Source organism: Sturnus vulgaris, chromosome 6, assembly GCF_052056855.1.
Source record: "Sturnus vulgaris isolate bStuVul1 chromosome 6, bStuVul1.hap1, whole genome shotgun sequence".
Lineage (NCBI taxonomy): Eukaryota > Metazoa > Chordata > Aves > Passeriformes > Sturnidae > Sturnus > Sturnus vulgaris.
In genome coordinates, this window is record NC_142248.1 from 4,021,411 (window position 1) to 4,044,686 (window position 23,276).

General features: G+C 39.5%; 1 protein-coding gene across 1 annotated transcript; it reads right to left on the reverse strand.

The window, feature by feature from the left end:
- Window positions 1–884: 884 nt before the first annotated feature.
- Window positions 885–23,218, reverse strand: CHKA (choline kinase alpha). Its single transcript, XM_014873614.2, has 12 exons — window positions 22,806–23,218; window positions 19,472–19,583; window positions 12,480–12,533; window positions 8,728–8,841; window positions 7,976–8,109; window positions 7,607–7,711; window positions 7,184–7,242; window positions 5,064–5,151; window positions 4,042–4,150; window positions 3,457–3,563; window positions 3,047–3,128; window positions 885–2,292 (listed from the first exon to the last, which is right to left on the reverse strand). The coding sequence occupies exons 1-12, from the start codon at window positions 23,114–23,116 to the stop codon at window positions 2,233–2,235; spliced, it is 1,335 nt and encodes a 444-aa protein (XP_014729100.1). The 5' UTR covers window positions 23,117–23,218; the 3' UTR covers window positions 885–2,232.
- Between the last annotated feature and the right edge of the window lie 58 nt (window positions 23,219–23,276).

Genomic DNA, 23,276 nt, shown 5'->3' on the forward strand with positions numbered 1-23,276 from the left:
AATGTACCACACAGCACTCAGGGGCTGTCTCATCCTTTTAAAAACCAATTTACATTACAGAAGGCACATGCTGGAGATGCTTTGCTTTCTTTCAAGGTCTTTCCTCACCCTGAGAGATCACAGCACAGCTGCAGTTCTGGGACTTACCCAAAGCATCTCACCAGGGAACTTTAATTTCCTCTCTGAATTTAAGAGACACCACAACTCCTTTAAAGGGGATCACCTCCAATCAAACCTTGTATTAGTTAGCACTACTGTGACTGAGTCCTCTTCCCTATTTGGTTCTGAGAGACATGAAGTGATGAGTCAGAAGCCATGGGTGGTTTCTCAACTTACTCTTGGAATACTTTCCAAGATTCCAGACACCTATTACATATCACTAATATTTTCAACTACCTTCAAAGCCTCATTCTGAACTGTTTTGTTCCCACCCCTTTCCCTGTACAGCCATTTCCACTGGGTTTGCTGTGTGCAGCAGTACTGCAAATGAAGCCTTCAGCAGCCTAGAGAAATGACCTAGCTGTTCATACTGGCACACCACATGAAGTGAGTGTAGTAAAATTCAGTGCGTGCTGGTACCTTTTACCTTTGCTTTGAGGGTAGTCCACAAGGCAGATAGAGTGAAGTGCTTCAACTAAAACTCTTCCCACCTCTAAAGCTGTAGATCTAGAAACTGATGTTCAGTCTGCTTTTCATTGCTTGCTTTAAACAGCTATTAGAATTCAATTATATAATAAATGCTGAAGACACATTTAAGTAGAAGATATATCCCAGAGCACTGAGCCTGTATCTCAGTCTGCATTTCCAAGGATCCAAGAGAGATTAAGGCCAGAAATGGCACCTACTTTATTCTGCAGTTGTAACAGACTCAAGAATATCAACAGTGTTTTTAAGTGCTTTATATTTATTATAAAGTATTAATAACTGAATGTATGGAAAATGATTCTCTGTACAAGAGTAATGACAGCTTTTACAAGTTCTGCTATACAGTACATGAAATGCTGCACATTTTTTCAGCCGCTTCAAACAGTATTTGCTATACAAGTCAAAAAGGGTAAACTTAGAAGTTTGTTTATAATACAGTGTGTTAGAAAGCACAAACAAGTAACATTCAAAATAAACAAGCTCCCAAAAATCAAAAGAAATCTTTAGATGACATGTACACAGATTATACTCGAGTTTCAATATACATGTTATTGTTCCCCACAAGATGCTCCGCTTTACTGGATTCCTGGAACATGATGAGAATTGAAGGTGCAAGAAAAGCACCTCTCAAGCCACATAAGAACTGGATGGGCAGAACAGCAATTTCCTGAAGTGTTCTCCACAGTCTTTGGCTCTACTATTTATTACAGCCATATACTGTGGCAACACAAGAAGAGAGACTGGCCTCAATTACCAGTACTGTCAATGCCAATCCAGTTATCTGGGGAGCTGCTAGAACAATTCAAGGCACTCTTCCCAGTGCTGCCAGCCTGCAGAACCCCCTGTGCAGGACACAGCAGTTTAAGAGAACCAGGCTGGGCTAAAGCATGTTCTTGAACGACATGGAACAAACGGTTCAAAACAAACTCCTTCAGAATGTCCAGTTCAAAGCTCATTCGTACTTCACTTCCCAGGCACACCAGCCTAAGAGAAACATTCATGTGTGTGCCACTAACACTTGAAAGCACACTGCTTCAATGTGTTTAGTTGCTTCTGGTTAAAGTGGTGTAAGGTATCAGCAGCTTTGAAGATAGTGTTCTTGGGGCATGGTGAACCTAATCTCACAGTAAGTTTTTGAGCCTACTTCACAGTTTAGCAGTTGTCTCCTTCGCTTTTCCTTCTCCTTAAGAGGGAGTGTCTACAACGAATCGGCCTTTACAGCTGTTCTGCTTACAACACAAACCAGAACGCCAACACCCCCCAAAAATGTACCCACAGCAAGTTTGCTCTGATGCATGTGGTATTGACACTTAATTGTAAGCTTCTCCCATAATACAAAATAGCTCCTAGATTGAAAAGATTTAAAGATATTGCATGGTTGTATTTTACTTTTGCTTCCCAATCTCACTCCAACTATTTACGGAACTGTAAACAAGTAATTTTTATAGTCCTCAGTACTGTACACCTGCATTCCCAGGAACTGGAATTCAGTGACACCTTCATTAGAGATACAGTAGCCTAAGCACAGTGAAAGTTCTGTCCAGCTGCCCTCTTCATACAGTAACCAACAGGCCACTCCTCCCACATTCACACCTTCAGCTTTCTCTTCTGATCAAAGTAGGCATCAAATCTGGATAACGCATATTCCTGGAGAAATAAGGGACATTCAGTATTAAATACAGTAAACAGTGGTTTTCTTTTTTGGGATGGGGAAACATGACGATATTAACTGTGTTGCTTTCCTAATGCATCATCTCAATGCACTATTTAGCTCTATTCAGAAGGCTAATCTCTCCAGAGGTTCAGGCTCTTTAAAGTTTCCTCCAGTTTTATTTCAACTCTAACACAATTAGCTGCTGCCAAAATGTCAGAAATAAAAGGTACTAAAAAGTCCAGGACTTCACTGAAAAGGCTGGCTCCTGCAAGACTTCTGCTAAGATACTCCATGTACCTGCTAGTCCTATCACTTTACAGTACACTGAGCACAGACCAAGAGCTAGACTGATCAGCTTCTCAAGTACAAGCTGCTACCTGGCACAGGTATTGATGCACACTGAACATCACAACATGTGCACTTTGAGTACTCAGTTTGAAATTCTCACTCCACGGTGGCCTCTCTTGCCTGGGATGTCTTACTGCAGACTAATGCTGCAATATAGCAGACATAAAGCTATTCACTGTCTACATAACAATGGGAACAACTTCTGAAGTTATTATAATCTTAGATGTTCTTTACATGCTTAAGGAAAGAGTGCAAACTAGGAACAAATGGATTTTTAAAAGCTTTACTCCATTTAGATACTAGTTGCTGTAAGAGGCCATTCCACTGCCTTTTCAATAATTTACCACAGGTTTAGAATATTAATTTTCAGTTGTGTAAAACTACAATTAGAAAACTTACCAGGTACCCAAACTCAATGGATGAGATCTTCGCTTGTATAATAGACCACAGACCCCAGAAGAAATGTGATGCAAGGGCAAACCTGAAATTACACAGTGACTGAAATAAATACCCAACTAAGTCACAACACCTTATTTCCATGTCCTCTTAGAACAGTATTCTCTAGTTTGGGGATGCCCACACCTTTTCCTCAACTATGACACTATAAAAATAATTCCCTATGGAGAAGTGTTCTGTTTACTCCACTATTAGTGTCTATCACATATCTAATGTTACAGTGGACAGATTGTTCTTTACCACATGTAAGTAGCTTTCTATGTCTCTTAGCTCAAGTTCCTCCACCCAGTGAGATATATACAAGTATAGGTACCACAGTGCAAGTCTGAAGGTAGTTGTACAAGGCAAATTACCTGTTAACTTCTACCAACACTTCTTCTTCTAGATTGGACTTCTCTTCATTGCTCAGATTTTCAAAGCCATCATGGAATGCAGACAAGTAACTGGAGAGGAAATGAAGCTGGAAGGCAAGTAAACAACTGAATTACAACTTTTCATCTCAAGATATATTTGTTTCTTTCAGACATAGGCAGACCTTCTAATAAATTGGCATTTATTTTTTTCCAAACATCAGCAGTGTTGGAGTTAGCTTTAGGATTAACGGTATTTCTAACAATTGCTTGAAAGTGTGGTTTAAGAGAAGTTATAATGTTAGGACAGGCAGCATACTGCTGCTGCCAAATACCTTCATAGCTGCAGTCTACAACTGCTGGACTTTTTGTGTTGGATGGCTACACAGAACATAGAATATGCTATCCTGAACAACTACTAAGTTACTATGATTTTTAAAGCAAAGGTAGTCAGGATTAGAGAAAGTATTACACTTATGGAAGTAATGGAGGAAATATCTTGGGACATACTAAGTCCAAAAGAGAATTGAAGAAGTTAAGATGTGAAGACTGTGGACACTGAAATTTAACTATATCTTTTGTGTCTACCTGTTGTTTCTTCGAAGGATATTTAAGAGCACTGGCTTTGAAGAATGGGTACTTTTCATACGAGTAATCATACATCCATTCACAGAAGTGATTTCCAATATCAAAGCCACTGAAAAAGAAAAAAGACAGGAGTACCTCAATATTTGCAAAATAGCAATCTGGGTTTTTTTAAGCAAACCCAAAATCCAGTTTAAAAGCACTGGGCTACTCAGAATTTACTGCAGTGTTGCTAGAGGGAGAGAATTGATAACCAGAAAACAACTTTTTGCAAGTTATTATAAAACAGTTAGTAAAGAGGGGCAGTTAAGAATGAAAACTACCAGCTGCATGGGAATACTAGACCTTGCTACCAAACTTTATACCCATGGAAACAGTAAAAATACTTGAGTATGCACTACATCTCAGCCTGAAGTCAGACATCTCTAATATGGGCATTATTGCAGGCAAAGAGATCAAAGTTTTCAACATATTCCACTCATACATTATTGGAATTCACTGTTTTATTATGTTCCAGCCATAGCGATGTTTAATTCCAGTGACTATGCACACTTATATCATCCTTAAAAACACTTAACTAGATGGCTGAGGGAAGAAAAACAAGCATGTTGCATAACCATGTAGTGAAAAACTTGTATTCTCATCTGCGTAGATGAAAAAGCCATTAGAAATGACAGAAGGAAAAAACACAAAAGCAAAGCTGCCCTACATACATATGCACACAAAATCTACCCTTCTCCTCAGCTTCCCATTAGAAAGAAATTTTGACATGCAAGCAAGAAGCCATTTGTGCATAAAGAAGCCCTCTAAGTCTGAACAACCAAGGTGCCCCAGCAACTTTGCCTCTGCTGTGTGCCTAAACTCAACAGCATCAGAACCAGAGCTGTTTTGATTAGTTATATTTGCTAACCACCATCAGAGCAGAACACAATTCACTAGGACAGACAATCAGTAGTGCAGCATTTGGCCTCCCTGTGGCATGCAGAAAGGAACACGCTCCCATGCTGAAGAGAAAAAGTGTTTACCGGTAGTTATAGCTGCTGTATTCAAAGTCAATCAGCATCAGCTTTTGGTTTTCTGAATTCTCTCTGCCTTCCAGAAGTAAGATATTACCTGAAAATTAACATAATACTGCATATTTAATAATGCAGGGAAATCAGAGAAAAGCAATATCTCAAGGAACATTGTTCAGCTAATCCCAGTTATCCCTTATATCTGCACAGAAGAATTATAGATGTGCTGGTTTTGGCAGGAGTAGTTAACTTTCTTCATAGTAGCTGGCACAGGGCTTTGTTTGGATTTGTGGTGTTGATAACACAGGGATGTTTTTGTTACTGCTGAGCAGTGCTCCTGTAGAGTCAAGGTCTTTTCTGCTTCACACCCCAGCCCAGAAAAGGACTGGGGGTGCAGGCAGAGTTGTGAGGAGATAGAGCTGACCAAAGGAATACTCCCTACTATATGCTCACTGTATAGAGTGGGAAGGAGGAGGAAGAGGGGATGTTTGGAGTGATAGTGTTTGTCTTCCCAAGTCTCTGCTGTGTGCAGTGGGGCCCTGCTCTCCTGGGGATGGCTCAATACCTGCCTGCCCATAGGTAGCAGAGAATTAATTTCTTTGTTTATTTTGTTTTCCCTAATTAACTGCCTTTATCTCAGCCCATGAGTTCTCACTTTTACCTGTCCAATTCTCTTCCCAATCTCACTGGGAAGACTGAGTGGCTCTGTGGGGCTCAGTTGCCAGCTGGGTTTAACTAAACCACAACAACAGGAAAAGCCAAGTTGCACTGGCTGTTCACCAGCTCTCTGGGAGTTGAGATATATAGCTTTACTTTGTAAAGCTGAAAGCAAGGAAGTTTTTTCTGTACAGGGAGAGGCAGATTTGTTCTCTCAAGGATTCTCTTTCCTCAGTTTGGCTTGCAGCTGGCTCAGGTGGCCCTGTCAGCCTTAGCAGTCCTTGCTGCATTGTTTCTTTCCACAGCTTGAGATCTATACATTTCACAGCAGCTCTCATATCTGCATAGCACTATCACTGATCATACAACACTTGGGACAGAAACTGCTTTTCAGCAGCCTGAAACTCAGTCTGATCACTCTGCTGTTCTAGTGTGTGGCACAACCAGTACCCATACAGCAAGTTTAGGCAATTGCTCATGTGTCTTTCAATTCACATAGTCACTATAATTCATCTAAAAGCCTCAACTAAAAGTTAGTAAATAAATGTAGAGCAATGTCAAGTTCTGCAGTAGTGTGACCCCTCTCTGCAAGTACCTCTGTTTTCCGTGCCACACTCTGGCACCAACAGAAAAAGCAGCAAACCCAAACCCCTTGGAGCTTTAGGCTCCCCAGCTTGCCTCAGTGCTATTATGCTCTGACTCCTCCAGTAGTGCACCTTGCACTTGCCACATCAGCAAGGAGACTTCAAACTCCACCACTGCTGACACCTCAGGTGAGTGGCCTTTTCCCCCATGCTGCCTATCCTTACATGTCTATCCTCCAGGGCAGTTCCTCAGCCTTAGCTGGCAAAGCTGGGACCACTGACAACAAAACATCCCTGCACAGTCTCACTAGAGCATCCTTCCAGTTCAGTCCAGCTTACCCACTGTTCAGGTGACAGGGCACACAAACACAGCATACCCAACACATCTTCAGCCTTGCTTCCTCCTCATCTTTTTCAGTAACTGGCTCAGGAAAACTGATATTCCTTCCATGACTCCCAGAGAACACTAAACGGTGGATAAGGTTTTCCTAATGTTTCTTACCAGTACAAGTTAAAAACTGCCACATCAAACTACCCTAGTCTCCATTTTCACCACTCACTTCTTCAGCATCTTTCTTTCAAAATGACTTTAGTATACATGACTCTGATCACATATATTGCAGCAAAGCAAGGTATGGTCTAAAGAGAAAACACATAAGGCTGCCATCATCAACTGACCTATACTAACAGAGCATGAGCACATTCCTGGCTTAACCCAGTTATGACACCAGGGTTGCAGAAGCCCCTACTTTGTTTTGATCCTGTAGCCCACAGCAGTGCACAGGCTGCAGCTTCAGGGCAGTGGCCCCACAACCTCTCAGAGAGCAAACAAGTAACCAGAAAAAGCTCAACAGTTCATCACTGAGCAATACTAAAATATTAGCAGCTTACCCTCTTGACAGTCATTGTGGCAAAACACAACTGGTGAAGAAGTAGCTTCAAGCATAGCTCTAGAAAAAAAGCAATAGAGCATTTTTTTAAGTAACAAATCACTAAGTTTAGTTCCACTTCCAGGTAATTTTGCTGTAAGACTTTGAAACACTATTTCCTCCCAGCAACAGCCTATTTTCTTAATTAGGAACAAAACATCAGCACAATGAAGTTTGATTTCATGATGAGTAAGTCAAATCAGCAATTTCATCATAGAATTTTGTATTTGTATGAGACAGGTTGGTCACAGAACCAAGACATCTCTGGCTTGCAAAGTACAATGAATATAAAGTGTTATACTGTATAACATGTCTGAACAAGTACACACAGATCCATCCAGAAACTGTGGAGATTAGAAGATAGTGGCAGACAAAATAAGCCTACCTTAGATTTTTCATTTCCTCGGGGAGATTGTAACTGAGAAGTTTGTTCAGTTTTCTGGTTTGGGATTCTCTGGTAAATTTAATCCTCAACACTTGATTTAGATACCTGTTAAAAAAAAAGGCAGTAATACAGAGTTTTTAATAATGAGTATATTATTCTTCCTATACTATGATATCATTTCAACTAAGATCCAGGAAGTTTGAAAGTTACTGAAGAAAACATTAGTGTTCTTCAAGGTAACTGAAGTCCTTCATGTGATAGTTTCTGGATACAGTGAAAGCTTGTGTTCTCAGGCATCCATGAAGAATGATCTGCTTATCAAAACTACAACAGGTCACCTTTTTTCCCATAAAGTATTGCATAACTTACTTTTCCATTGTTCCAAAAAGCCACTTAGGTTCCTTATTAAATGGCATTTTCATGCCATGGAATCTGGCCATCTTCTCAGCTATTTCAGCAGATATGTCAGGTAAGCTTAGTTCTTCAGTGCTCAATTTCCTGCTCTGTAATAAAATACAGTATTCTTAAAATACAGTTAATTGAGGAGTTACAGAACTGTGATTAATTATAAACACTAGCATTAGGCTATATGCAGTACAGCATGAAATACTAGCATAGTACTCAAGGAGTACTCTTTTTTGCTCATAGTTGAGCTTACAAAGAAAAAAAAAAGCTGTTAGCCAGCCCTACTTACAACTTAATCAATTCACTCTAGATTCAAGACCTGGGGAGTATCACATCTCACACTAAGAATATCTTCAAAGCAGATCAAGTATAAATATTTAAGAAACATCAAAAGCATCTGCTCCTGTTGCTGTTAAAGGGAAGTGTTACTCCACAGCTTCCCCATGCTATGTTTGGTATCTAACAGGCTTTTTATCTTCATTTATTAGCCTCTGCTAGAGTAGAAGAGTTTTTAGATATCTCACCCTGGCAAGAGTCTACAATGGGGCTCTCCAACACCCACTCCAACTGTATCAAATTACAGCCAGCAATTACTGCAGGCAGCCAAGTATTCCATTCCCACATCCCTGTTTTTCTGGGCAGTCCAGAGACCTTCTTGTCATGATCAATTAAAACAGCTTCCAGCAAGCCACTAACTAATTATAACCAGGACTTACGGGAATGAATTCCTCCAGTCGCCCCTGTGGGAAGATTCCATACAGCTTTGGGCCAAGGGCTCTCTCTGCAAGAATGGCAAACATAACACTTTCCAGAACCATGGCTTCTGCCCCCTACCAAAAAAATGGAACTATTAGTTGGTGCTTGCATAGAAATTGAGTGTGCACAATAGCTAAACTGTTACCAAGTGAGAAATTTTAGGGTATCTGTTACTTAACAGGTACTGTCAGTGGGCCAGGTCAAAGGAGACCTGAAAAAAACAAAACACCTTCTCTTCTCTAACCTGTGGGAACTCCACAAATTAATTCTCTGAGGAGTTCATCCCACTGAAACACAACACAGGAACAACAAATATTATCCTGTATCAGCTATTTTAACACTCTCCAGAACACTGCCTCTCAAAAGGACATTTTAGCTACACAAGTGAATGAAGTGAACAAAATAATAAATATTGCCTTTATTGAATAGGACAACTTCCAATTTAGAAGAATTACTTGTGTTTTCCTTCCATTAAGCACATTTTAAGTATTCTCTTTGTTTTTTCAAACGAGGAAGTAATTTAAGCTTCTGCTAAGGAACATGTGTGTGAATAAATGTTCTTCCCTTTCTACCACCAAACATACCTCAAGTTTCAATAACTTTTATCTAAGGTTGTCTTACATCAATAGGCTTGGTTCATAACAGTGACAAGCAGACAGCTTTTTAATATAGATGCTTAAAAATTAATAGAAATATGAAATATTTCATCTCAAAATCACAGTTTAAAAAAATCACTGAAGTGTAGCTTTCTGGATGGGTAAGATTATCTGTAAGTAAGCACAGAGGTCACATTATAAATACCTGCTTCTAGCAATTATGTATAACAAAATCTAGCTCTACTCAAATCCTAAAGATTTGCCAAGCCTCTGCCTACTTTTGAGCAGCTCATCTTAAAGTCAGACCCATAACACTTGATAGCATAAGAATGAAGAGCATAACGTTAAGAAAGCTCTCAGGTATTTCTGCCTATAGATCCTTTTGCATTATTGCAGTCACAGTATCAGACAGCATATAACTCTATACAAGTTCCACTCTTGAGTACACTCCAGGCAGCACTGTTGATAATTATTTTTATTATGGTCCCACACATTATTCTGAGACCTTCAATAAATTCTAGCTTTTCATATTGAAGCATAGTAAAGACTCATGTAACTGTGTTCTGAAGCACAGACTTAAAGACAATTTGCATATGAATGTATTGTATCTATGTTCCCCACCATTTTTTCATCCCAGTTCCTCAAAGCACCAAATGCTTTATCCACTAACACACCACAAAAATGCTTTTAATCATTTCAAATGCCCTCACCATCACAGGTCTGAACTCTTTCCATTCAGTTCTGAAACCTAATGCCAAGCACCAAAAAGGAAATTAGTTACAAGCTACTGAATGTCTACTGTATTATTAATCAACACTGACTTGGACAGCACCTGGTACAACACCAGGTGTTTTTAAGTCTGTTCCCATTAAGGTGTCAGTTCCTTGTTTCCATATCTTACAGAAAAGCAACTCACTATTCCTGGATAACAGGAAGTACAAAAAAATCCTGTTATTCATTAAGACATCTCTTCATGCATCAGAAGTGCAAGCACTACAAGAACTTCCTCTACTGAAACCAAATGGTTATTTGAGCACAAGTCCAATGAGAGTTTTGGAACAATACCATCCATGTAACCTCAGGCTTAAAGGCTTCCCCTTCATAATAGCCAAGGGACCTTTCACCAAGTCTCCACTCCATGCACTACTGTCTAACACAGCACAGATGTGGAAATAAACTACTAAAGGACATGAACATTTCTATACCATACTTCATATGGGCCCTGAACAAATCTAGGTATCTGACACTCCAGATTAATGTTCACCTGATGACTTTAAAGGATCAAGCATTGTAACTAAGGAAATTATTTATCTCAGTGCCTTCAAACACTTTGCAATTTCTCATGCTGCCAAGACAACAAACTGTTATTTTAAGATCTAAAGCTCTCAATTTTGAGCAGTTTCAGAGATTCATCCATAAGCACTTGTATTTAGATTTCTGAAGAAAATTGGACCACTCATGTTTCTAAATGAATACTTAAAGATCAGTGTTTTGTTTCAAAGCTAACAATTATAAATGTTTTTTACAAGACTTTCCCAGGATGCAACTCCCATACATGCAAGGAGATATCAGAAGCCTTTCTACACTTCAGCTGGAACTGAAGCTTCTGCTTTTTTCCTGCCTTAAAAATTTCACTATAAAATACATGAAGTAATCATATTCTAAGGAAAATTACTGCAAATTATAGCAAAACCAAAGTAAAACAAATAAATTCCTGTTAAAAGGCCTTATGAGCTGACAAGACTATTCAATGTTTAGACAATTGTCACACACTAGGCAGCTCAGAAGCTACAATGTTTTTGCTGGTGAACCCAGAGAATTTTCTTCTCTCTAAAGGACATCATCTCCTCTCATAACCTAGACAAGAAAATTAACAAGTTGTTCCTGACAGTAATTCTTGAGAACACTGATTCAATAGAAGTTTCAGCACTAAGATTAATAGCAGAAAACAACCTATCAGCAGAAAACTCAGTATTCTCAAGCAACAAATACGACAAATGAAGTTCATTTGAGCTTCAATTCTGAAGTTCAAAACCTTGTTTCCTGTACTGCAAAACTTCTATAAGCTTCTGACACCAGGGTGGGGCTTGTTTGGTCTTTTCTTTTATAACTTTTAACCTTTTTTTTTTTTTTACAGGATTGTGGTGGAGGAGAAATCAAGCCATCTCCATTTTTCACCTTTGAAAAAAATGAGGTACCAAACCAGTACATTTTTTCAGTTCAATCTTGGCTCAACTGATGAAGCTGTTCCAGTAAGCTAAACAAAGTTCAACAAAACTTCAAAAGCAGTCATTCAACAACAAAAAAATTTAAAATCAGTTTCAACTCAGTAGGAAAAAAAAACCCCAAAACCAAACAAATGCTTGAAAATGTTTCAGATGGCATTGCCAGAAGGCAAAAAGTACAAGGGGAGAAAAGCAGCACTTATCAATTGAGTAAAATGTACTTTTCCCTAGTCTCTGCCAAAATCATTACAGAGCTGAAAACAGAGTACATGACAACCAAGGCATCTGGCTAGCATGCTGCAATGTTATCCCTTGCTGGAAAAAAGCTGCCACAGTAAAAATCTAAATTACCAAATCCCGTTCAGATGACTTTATGAAAAGATACACTCAGATAAACATTAAGCTGCAGGAGAAGAAATGATTCCAAATGCAAGAAGTTTAAAGTTTGCAGAGCAGAGATAATCCAAGCACAGTGCTAATCAGGAACACTTCATGTTCAAGAGCAAGTTCTTTCCAGCTCTCTGTACCTTCCTTAGAGTTCACAAATGTGTTTAAAAATTAGGATTAGGTAAAGCAAAGAACCGATGTTCATTCTACTTCAGAGTCTAATACTAGACATAGCAGTACTGATACCAATATTCAAAATGGTAAGAAACCATTTAGGGTAGAACTGGGGGCTGTTTCTTCATCATGTGGGATGCTTGAATCTTTCCAAACTATGCCCAGACACTCACAGAATGTTGTTGCTGTGAGCAAATAAATGTCTTCATTACTTTTTACATTTTCTAGACACAGTCCAGGTGGAATAACTACTGGTTTAAAACAAGCAGGATCACCACATTTCCCTATAATCTATACAATTCTGTGAAATAAGCAAATTTAATTACTCACTTGTAAGTCATTTTCCTTCTGAGACTGTACAGACTCTCCCTTATTACAGGACCTCTATGAATGAGAAAAAGCAAACACAATGAGAAGATGAAATTTAAAGTTATTAACCTGCAACCACCAGAACAAAGGGAGTAGAAGTACCAGCTACAGTTAACTAAAAGTCTCAACACTGTCTTGGATCTGTGACAGCTACAGCACTAGTATCCATCTGACCTCTGACCACCACACTTTCGACAATTCCAAAATCTTTCAAAAGGATGTGCCACTGAGACCAAGCCACTCGCGTAAATACCCGATTTTAACTTATATTTTTATTGTTTCCCAGTCTTTCAAAACAAGATTTCAATGCACCATAAGCTCAGAGGAACGTTTTTAATTAAGAGAAAATTAAGTCCCTCTGCATGACATCTGGGATGAGATACTTCCAGTCAAAGCACTTGAGACACATTACAGAGATTACATAAAAGCCTTAGAAGGACTATTGGAAGAGGCATGTTATGAAGGTAGCAAAGCACTTCCTTTACTTATTACCTTATTTTCCAAGTTTCTTGCAGCTAGAATTTCCTTATTTAGAGCGTGCTGTCTTGGCTATATGTCCAGTGTAACACTGGCTCTGCAAATCCAAGATTTAGAATGAATTGCCCATGTAAACTAAAGGTGTCTCAGTAGGAACCACAGTGTACTTGCAAAACTTTAACAAGTTCCATGCATAATGTATTATGCTAGTGTTGTTAAGAGTCATTATAAAGCAGTTTCAGAACATTAAACCATACTCTCAGCAACTGAACCCTCAGTGGCACATGCTTTTAATAGAGCTACACATTTAAAAATTCAGGATGTATTAAAAACCTTGTCCTTTAAAGGGCTTGAAGGTAAGGAGAAGAGAAAGCAAATATCTGCTAAGAATTAGTGACAGTTTGTGGCTGCTATTTATGTTGCAATTCCACCATTGACTGTTTAAACCAGACTAGCTTTAGACTAGCCCATAAAGGCAGCCTGCATCTCCACCTTCTGAACACAAACATTGCATTCACAGAACCATGTGCATACCTTCCTGTTCCAAAGCTCTAACATGTCCAAAACATGGGTGGAAATATGAACTTAATGGAATACAGTTAAGCAACACCAGCTGCCTTAAGTACAATACAACAAGCTAATGATTTACACAAGCTCTGCAGTTACAGTATTTCAGAAGCTATAGAAGAAGGATAGTTAACAACAATCCATGGTCTTTCAGCAAGTACTTCCCATAACACTACTATATAAAAGTTTAAAACAAGACAATATGGAAACTATTATTACTTTATATTACTTTCAAGGAAATTAATAAAGTCCAAACATATTCACTACAGCTAAATGTGTAACTACTCATTAGCATTAAAATCATTTATGGAGGGCTTCTCTGAACAAGCATGTTCTACATCAATACCACTTTCATATTTTTCTTGAACAGTCAGAAAGTTACTCACCATTCAGGAGTCTTTCCTGATAAATGGTGCTCTCAGAAAGGTTCAGTTCAATCAGAAGATAAGCACATTAGGCTTTTCCCTAGAACCTGAACTGGCATCTGCTTTCCAGAGGTCATACTGTATAAAGAGCTAGCCAGTTCCAAGAGACCTCAAATTAGTGTTGGAGACAGCCTAATGGCATCTATTGTGCCATTAGAAAGGGACAGTTAAAGTTGTATTGCAGAGTCATCACAAGAGGAGACTTCTGCAGCATCCCTTCCCTCTTTTCTGTTCCCTCAGCATGAAGCATTAATTTCCAGAAGAAAACGAATGCAGATATGCAAAGAACTTGCAGATATGAATGGGAGCTTGGAGAGGATCAGTCTTCACAAGTGGCCATGTACTCAGCCTAGGATTAGGAAATTCTTCACTATATATGGGCAGGGAGAACAAAGTAAGCAGGATGCAATATTATGTACCAGAATTTGAAGAGTTTAACGGATTAAAGTAGTAGAAATTTGATTATTTCCTGATTCCACAATCACCTCTGAGAACAGTGGTTTAAAAATAAGTCATGTCATATAATTTGATCAACCTATTTAGCTCACTTGTTCTTGGCAAAAATCAATCGATTTCAGTTTTTCCATAACTCTAATAGCCCACTCCAACTAATGTCCAATTCTAGGAGCTATTTACATCAACAGAAATGAGGCAATTTTAATTGCCTGAAAAAGAGAATAACTGAGTAACTGCTAGAGCTTTTTAATCACTCTCTCTACATGGAAACTAACGCGAAATGGACATGTGTTCTACAGCCTCAAGATTTCTTCAAATATTTGTTCAGAGCTTTCTTTATTGTGGGAAGACCTATTCTCAAAGCCCTGAGAAAGTTCACTACAGTTTTAGTGAGGGAGGACAACTATATTTAATAGAAGTTTAGAGTCTGATTTGTGATCGTGTAAATTGATTTTAATGCAGGATACAAGATAAAAGTCCTAGAATGGGAAACAGTACACATTGATCTGTGCTCAGATGACCAGTGTTTATACATCTGGCAATTTGATACTGAAAACTGAGTTCAACATTTTCTTCCTAATGCCCTCAATTTATTTCTTTTGTAGGTGAAAGATTTACTCTCTTACCAAAAACCCAAATGATGCTTGGCCAGAGAATTCTGTAGAGAAGGAACTTTTATCACTTTTCTTTTATATATAACTTTGAGCGCTGCTCACAATTTTAAATATAATACAACTCAATTTTTCTGAGCTTACACAGCTTTAATTCTCAATACTTCAAAATACCGCAATACTTTGAATTAGATAAATCCCTAGAAATTCAAATCTTAAATCACAACATTACAAGGAATTGCCTCAGAGGTTAGAGGTGACCTGTGCAGGGGAAACTTTTCTAGAAGCTGTTGGCAGACATCAATGTGAGCTTTATTGCATAGAACAAAACCAGCTTTAGATTCAGCAATAACTATTTCTTCTTCTAAGGATCTGCCATTGATCACTTATCTCTGTCAGACCTGAAGGAACTGATACTAATTCGCTGAAGTCCTAAAAATCTAGCATGTGAAGAACTCCCAATTCAAGCTATACAAAAGCCACAACTCCAATCCTCTACATTTCAAGTTACCATGCTGTTATGAGGGAGCAGAGAAAAGGAAGGGACATTTTTGATATTTTGTTATTGCTGTAAACATTCAGATGCACGGACAGTAGCTGGTGCTACTTAAGGCTTACTTTTAAACAATGAAATCCAGTACTAAAGAAAATGAAAGCTGTAGAGAATGCTCCACTTCAGAGATCTCATACTATACCGTGAATCGTGTCTGTCACCTGGAAACCAGAGTGCTCTAGGCACGATCGCATGGGCAAGCCTGCAGCAGAGAACACATGCATATACAACTAAAGTGGTACATTACCCCCAGAACACCCTTAATGCCACCCAACACAAATATATCCCCGTAAGAGGTGCTTGGTTTCTTTCAAGCCGTCTGCCAGTGCCAGGGATTTGTAGTTACTCCATGCTACAAACAGACATGGACACCAACAACCACAGAAGACGTTGATCATTACAGTTACACAGCAGTCTGCATTTTATTTAGTTACACAAAATAAAAGGCAGCAAGGCAGGTATGGAAAAAGATTCACCACAGAACTGTGGCAACCATTTATACTCATTTTGCATCTGCTCACATAGAAATTGAGAGACCAGAAAGGAGCATTAGGTATACTGGTATGATTTTGCTCATTTGTATACAAAATTTTGTTTTGGCTGTTGTAAAGTAACAGAGTCCCAGTGAGTCAGAGTTCAAGGTTCTTTTGACATGTGTAAAAGAACGGGAATCAATCCCCGAGTTACCTTTTGATAGGTGAACTTAAATTTCACCTTGAGTTTATTTTTTTGTTGATGCTACCTTATGTTGAAATCCTATTAGCATTGTCAAGATGCTGTTTTGAGAATTTAAGTAGAAACACTATAGTGATATGAATCTGAAATCCAATTTTAAAGTGTGGACATTAAATGGTATATTGTTGGATAACCTTTTACTTCAGTTGTTAACACTATATATAACCAACAGTTAAAGACATTTGGTCACAACAAGCTTTACTTTCAATGCTCCCTTTAAATTTAGCAACTAAGCTGGAGCAAGAATAAACGAAACAGTAAGACATTTCCCTTTTTTCAGTGTAGGACATATCTGCATTGTGCCTCAAACATTGGAGTTTTAATGTGGTTAGTACTTCAACCTGTCACAAGTACAATACTCGTCTTAAAAAAAAAAAAAGTTCTGCTCAAGGATATACTCAAGAGAAGTCCTTGATTTATAAACATCCATGCCAGTGCGACCATTGATAATAATGGCCGAGCCAGCACAGTTCATCTCCACCCAGCTCCCCCCAAAACAGTCATGCACACAAAAAATTGGCTTAAATTTATCAGCTATGACAGAGGAAGGCACAAAGCCTTCCCTGTGTGGCAGCTTTAGCCAGCTGGCATGGTTTATATTGGATGAGTTTCATGTACTGACATTTGTGTCTTCCAAGAGTCATAATAAGCAAACTGGAGCTATTTTCAAACTGCAAAAAAGGTTCCTTTAAAAGGTGGCTCAAAAAATTATGGTGCCAGTATTATTCTTAAGTTAGTAATCAGGGATCCATTTTTCACTCATATTCAAAATTTTAACTTAAACTTGTCTTCTGTATGTACAACAATTTGGTGCAGGTTGCTATAGATACACAGTATTTACAGTAAAAGGATAAAGAACTGATATCACTAGTTTGTGCTCCAATTTCAACAGAAGGTAAAAATGGACAAGAGTTAAAACATGCTACAAAGGCTCAAACAAACAAGTGGTAACTACTAATACCCAGTGGCAGTTACAATTAAGTCATTGAGAATGAAGTTGTGATTTTAGCACAGGTCTCAAAACTCAACTTATTTAAGCAGTGTTCCTTAATTTCTACAGGGTTTTTAACTTAAGCAACTTTACTAAAAATGTCAAATTACTCCCACTTAACAGGCTTGTCATAACATTCTGCTTATGCCACCCAGAAACTCATAGGAATCCTATGTGAGGTTTTCAAAATACCCAATAAAACAGTTTGCTTATATATTAACTTGCATTTAAGGTAAAGGGGCTGGAAGAGACAAATGTTTGTTGACAAAAATTGTGAACCTCAATGCAATCAAAGTTTTACCTTGGGGCTTTCTCTGCTTACTTAATCATTAGTGAACTGCACCAACAAGAGCAGTCATTTCACTGCCACTATGGAAATAAAGGAAGTTAGACATCTCAAAAGATCCTTCAACACCAAGAGCAGAAAGGTTAGAAAGTTATGAACACACTTTCAATTTTCAAACCAAATTAGTTCTGATTTTAGAGCCCAAAAATTTATTTTGATTTCTTCAGTGGATAGGGGCAGAGAAGAGGCAAGTTTAAAAAATACCCTGAGGGAAGAAGAGGGCAGCCAAATTCTAGAGTTCACTTTATTTTTCCTTTGAAAAATAAGGAAAAGGCCATATTTCTTTACAGCTCTTGGGAAACAGAAGCTCTACCACTCCAATAGTTTTACAGCCCATGTTCCTACTCAAGCTTTCTACATATTAACTCAGCATTACACTGAAGCCATTAATATTTCTTAAAAAGAACCCCAACTTAGCATCAATCCTAGGAGTAATTTTGTAAACAAAGTTTCACACTAGCCTTTTTTTCACTCTGCTTTTAGTTTCTCTTTAAAACTAAAGACTACTTAAGCTTGACCTACTGAACTTCTACACACTTTTCTTGTTTAAGAGTTTAACTTTCCCAACACGCATATGGTGCTGTAGCCAAGCACTTCATGCTATTCCAAACCACTGGAATATTTTACATATTTCTGGTAAAGTTCTTTTACCATGGGAAAGTTAACAACTCACATAATATAATAAAGGAACACTTCAAAGTCAGTAAAGCAACAGTATCTAATAAAACTTTTAATAGTAAGCTTGGTCAAGACAGCAGAAGCAGGAAGAATGGGCTGAAATTTCAGGAACAGAAAATCTTCTGCAGGTATTGGATCAGTTGTTCAAAGCAAGTGACTGAGTACTGGAAAATATAAAATTAATGGATAATAAAACCAGACCCTCCTAAGTCAAATAGAAACAATTGCCAACATACAGACGTAATGCTATGAAGCTGCAATTTCTCATAAGGTTAAACACTTACATTATGATTGCTTATTTACAATATAATCAAGTGTGTACCAGAGATGGATAAGAAGATTTGCTGTACAGTCCTAGAGTAACAGTCTGCCAGCTTTAGAAGAGACCACATTTACAAGATATTCTTGCTTTTAAATGTTACTATTTGAAACAGATTTGCCAAGCACCTCTCTTAAGGTGTGACAAATTTCAATACTATTTACATTTTACTAATCAAATAAAAGTAACATTAGAAGAATTCAACAAAACATCTGGTTAAGCTTCTATGCCAGCTATAAGGCATTTCACACATTCAGGAAAGCATGTTTTGGAATGAGATGACTGTACAGTATTAATGTTCACTCTTCGTTCTTATTCTAAAACTAGAGATCAAATTTTCTAGCAGCACAATTACCCATGATATCTAATAAAATGCTTGAGCAGTGTACAAAACCTTCAACTAATCTCCAAGACTGGTAAGTGCTACCAAGATTAAAATGAAGCAGTCTCTTGCGATCTAGCTAGTTATGCCAAAGTCCTACATTCTGTACAGAAGCAAGTTTTTCTGAAACACCACAGTCCAAACTTAAGACCATCAACAAAACATTAGTGCCCAAACAAACAGCAAACGAGCCTTCAGCTAATTCACGCCAGTCAGGATCTGTGTAGAAAGGTGTGTAAGTTCTAGACAATGACAAACCATAAAGAAAACTGCTTTCAGCTTGCAATCTACCCCCCACCACAGAAACACTCCCTAAAGGATAAAGCTGCATAGTGTCACAAATGAAGCTCTCCAAACACATTACAGTGAAGCTACAGAAACCCTCCCACTCCCAAAGCACTCTATGTACTCACCATCTGCAGGATTGCACCGTATAAACGCAGCAGAACTTTCCGAGGTTCATCTGCAACTGTCTCAATGGTATCGGGTAGCGAGCACTGAAACAGCATGTTGCTGAGGCCACCTCTGGAGACAGAGAAATACATTGATTAACTAACTTGGATAAGCACACGTTTTGTTTTCAGCAGATTACAGTGCTCTAAACATCCTTTCAGTGTGATTAATTGGTTTCCTCTAACAAGAAGGTTTTCCAGCAGTACCAATAACTCATAACATACAAGACCTCGATAAAACAATAGCAGCTTCATGCTCATTAATGTACCAGTTCACCACTCAGAGCTATTGATCCAAATCACAGCTTGAGCTATTAACAAAGAGATGTAAAATGCCACAAACAACTATGTAGATCTAAGGAAATTATTTGCAGTGATGCTGGAGTCTTGTCAGATATACTTGGCTGCACAAGCAAAACAATGGTTTAAAACCATGCAGTGAATATAAAACTCCAAGTTTGAATTAAGAGCTGCTATGGCTGAAATTGGCAGCTACAAAATTCAGCTATAAAGATTTAACCTGAATGCCTGTGCTACAGCATTGGCAATGTAAGTCTAACTTCTGCTGTCTTTTTTCAGGGACACATTATCAGTTTAGAAATTTACAATTAAAGTAGTTCTTTATCTGAAATAAGTTGCTCATGTATTTGACAAATCCAAAAATCATACTTAGTTTCTCTGATCTAGTATCTATCTTGATTGATAAAGCTGTGGAAAACAAAACAAATGCTGTCACTTTTTTCTGTAAAAATACTGCTGTTAAACAGTAATTACATTAAAAAAACAGCATGTTTGTGTATCATCTGAATGACTGAAGTATAGATTTCCCTACATTGTGTCCATCTTGATGATATTCTAAGTTTCTTGATGTTCTTGTAGCTCTTAAGAGCACACATCTACTCAACTCATATTTTCTTTACCACATTGCCTTGCTGCATTTTTTAAATTATTATATTCATGAATGAAATTTTCAAATTTTCCTTCTGCAAGTGATTTTAACATATAATATCTTGCAGTGACCTTGGATTACAGGAATCTACAGCAGATCCAAAATGTAGCTGTTAAATTGCAGATCTCAGTCCTAACCTGACATTCCTTTCAATGCTTTTTCAAATATTCTTCTGGGCTCTCTTTCAACACAGTGGGGAAGCAGAAAAGACTTTCTGGAAAAAAAAAAAAAAAGGCTACCAAGAAGGAGACAGGGCTGGCCTACATATCCAAAGTCAACAGCTGAGAAGAAGAAAAGAAATCTCAAGAAAACAGGGTAAAACAGCAGCTGCACAATATGCTTAAGAAAGGAGACCAAAAAGAACCAGCTGGCTTGGCAGGCATCCAAAAAAGGATGTTTAGAGACAAGATATGAAGAAACTTTGAACCATGAAGGTGAACAGGTTGGAAAAAACCATGAGAGACAGATGGAAAGGATATCAAAGGAAGAACAGAGCCAACTATTCAAAGGCAATCTGAAGACTGGTTACTTATTCTAACTACTTCTAGCTTCACCTGAACTGTGCTAGACAGATTGTTGTGAAAAAACATTTGTCACCTTTTCTAAGCCTCTGACAGAAACTTTGGTGAAAATATCATTAATTAAATAGAAGAACTAAGCACACTGAAAAATAACTTCACAAGAAATACTGGGCTAAAGCTCAAAAATCTGTATAGTTATATGACTTCAACAAATACTCAGCCTGCATAGGGTGTGAAAGCCCAGAAATTCTTTTTTTATACCAGGCAAGCCAAAGTGGAGTGTCTTAGGGATGCTAAACTCCATTAAACAGAAGTTCCACTATAGTTTAAGTTCACTATAGCATTTAAGACTTCAAAAGTTACCTGGAAAAGTTATCAGGGAAATCCATACAGAAGCATAATAAAAGGCACTGTTCTTCTGAAAGGTCAGTTGACTCAGAAGCTTATTTAAAGGTCAAAAGGGTATATCTCACTCATACAAACAAAGCTACCAGTTCCTTTACTGACAGCTGATCAAGAACACGATTTTGCAGTGCTAATGGACACATTAGAGAATTCACTGAAACCAAAATCAGTAAACCAATATATGATGCAGCTTCCAGAAATGAAAGTGGTGAGAAGACTCTTGCCAAAAAAATCCCAACTACCAATTAGCATGGCTTTACACATTCTTAAGTTTCAGCTCATCTTTTCTTCTACCAAATTTGGAAACCACCAAGCCATTTTGAAGTGGTGTCTAACATGAGACGTTTCCAAGAAATGCAAAGATAACTGTGCTAAAATGTAAGGCTTTAGAAAGTAAGTACCAAAATCAGCAATCTACACTAATACAGATGGAAACTTAATTAAGCAACTCAAACTAGACATATCAGATTAGTCTGCTGTTTAGGAATTGGCATTGATTTTGTAAAAATTCTTTCTTGTCATTAACTCCTCATGTCAAGTGAGGAAAAACGATCTAGAAAAACAAATACTACCTGCACTAGGTCTCAGTGAGTTGCTGATTTTTCAATAAGGCTTTAAAAATGAGCAGGATGTGTTTAATTATACTTTTATACATCAGAGCTTTGCCAACTGTGTATGCTCCCTTAGGTACCTAGGGTAGATGTGCGCATGCTTTGTGCATGGACAAAAGTAGAAACATTGGGAAAGCAAACTGACAACAGTATCCTTTGAAACTGTCCCTGACTCTATGTTCGATCAGGTAGAATGATCAGTCTGGAAGATGTGAAACAAGCGGTGCTTAGAGGGGAAACGCTGAACTAACGTCGGTTTAGTTAAAGCAAAATAAAGATGCTATTTAATTCTGCAAAGAAGGCAAAGATCTCCAACACATTACATCATACGGCTTCCAGAACGTCGTCAATTTACATATTTCTGCTGCCAACGTGCTGAGTCACAAGCACTCGTTACTGTGTGCTGTGCAAGATGACTCACATCACCGCTACACGGCGTTTACCTGATGACTTCCCAGTGCGGAGCAGCCAGGCAGGGAGCTCGGGGCGCGGCGCAGCGGTTCCTGCCGGCTCCATCCCTCTCAGGGCCGGGCGCGGGGCCCCTCCCCGTCGCGATGCAGCCGCCGCCGCCCCCCCGCTCCGGGCCGGGGGTGCGGGAGCGCACCCGGCACCGCCCCCAGGACCCCGGCACCGCCCCCGCCGCGGCCAGCCCCCTCCCGCCGCCCACTAAACCCAGTTCGGGAGGGATTTAAAAGAATAAAATGAAATTAAAGACGGAGCCCCTCGCCTCCCCCGCCGGGGTCGGCTCGGACCCGCGGAGCGCCCCCGTCCCCGCCCCCTGCATGAGCCGCCTCCCCTTCCGCGCTGACCTGATGGGGCTGATGTGCAGCTGCTCCTCCTGCAGCCCCCGCCAGGCCCCCGGCAGGAACTCCTTGCACCACAGATACGCTCGGCGCCGCGTCCGGGGGTCGAGCGGCGGCGACTCCTCCACGAGCGGCGGAGGCAGCGCCGGGGGCGGGGTCGCGATGCCACCGCCTCTGCCCGCGGCGGTGGGATCCTTCCCCTCGGGGTCGGGGTGAGCCAGCGGTGAGGGTGGCTGCCCGGCCGCGGCGGACCCGCGGCCAAGGAGGAGCCCGAGCGGGGACGGGTCGGCGTCGCCGTTGCAGAACTTGGTTTTCATGGCGCGGCGCGAGGGGGGCGCGGTGGCCGTTGGGGCGGCGGGCGGGGGCGGCAGCTCGCGTGCGTTCCTCCGCCGTCAGCACCGGCGGCGAGTGAGCCCCGCGCTCGCGCCCGGCCCCCTCTTTTATACGGCGTCTCGGCACGCGGGCCCGCTCGCGCCT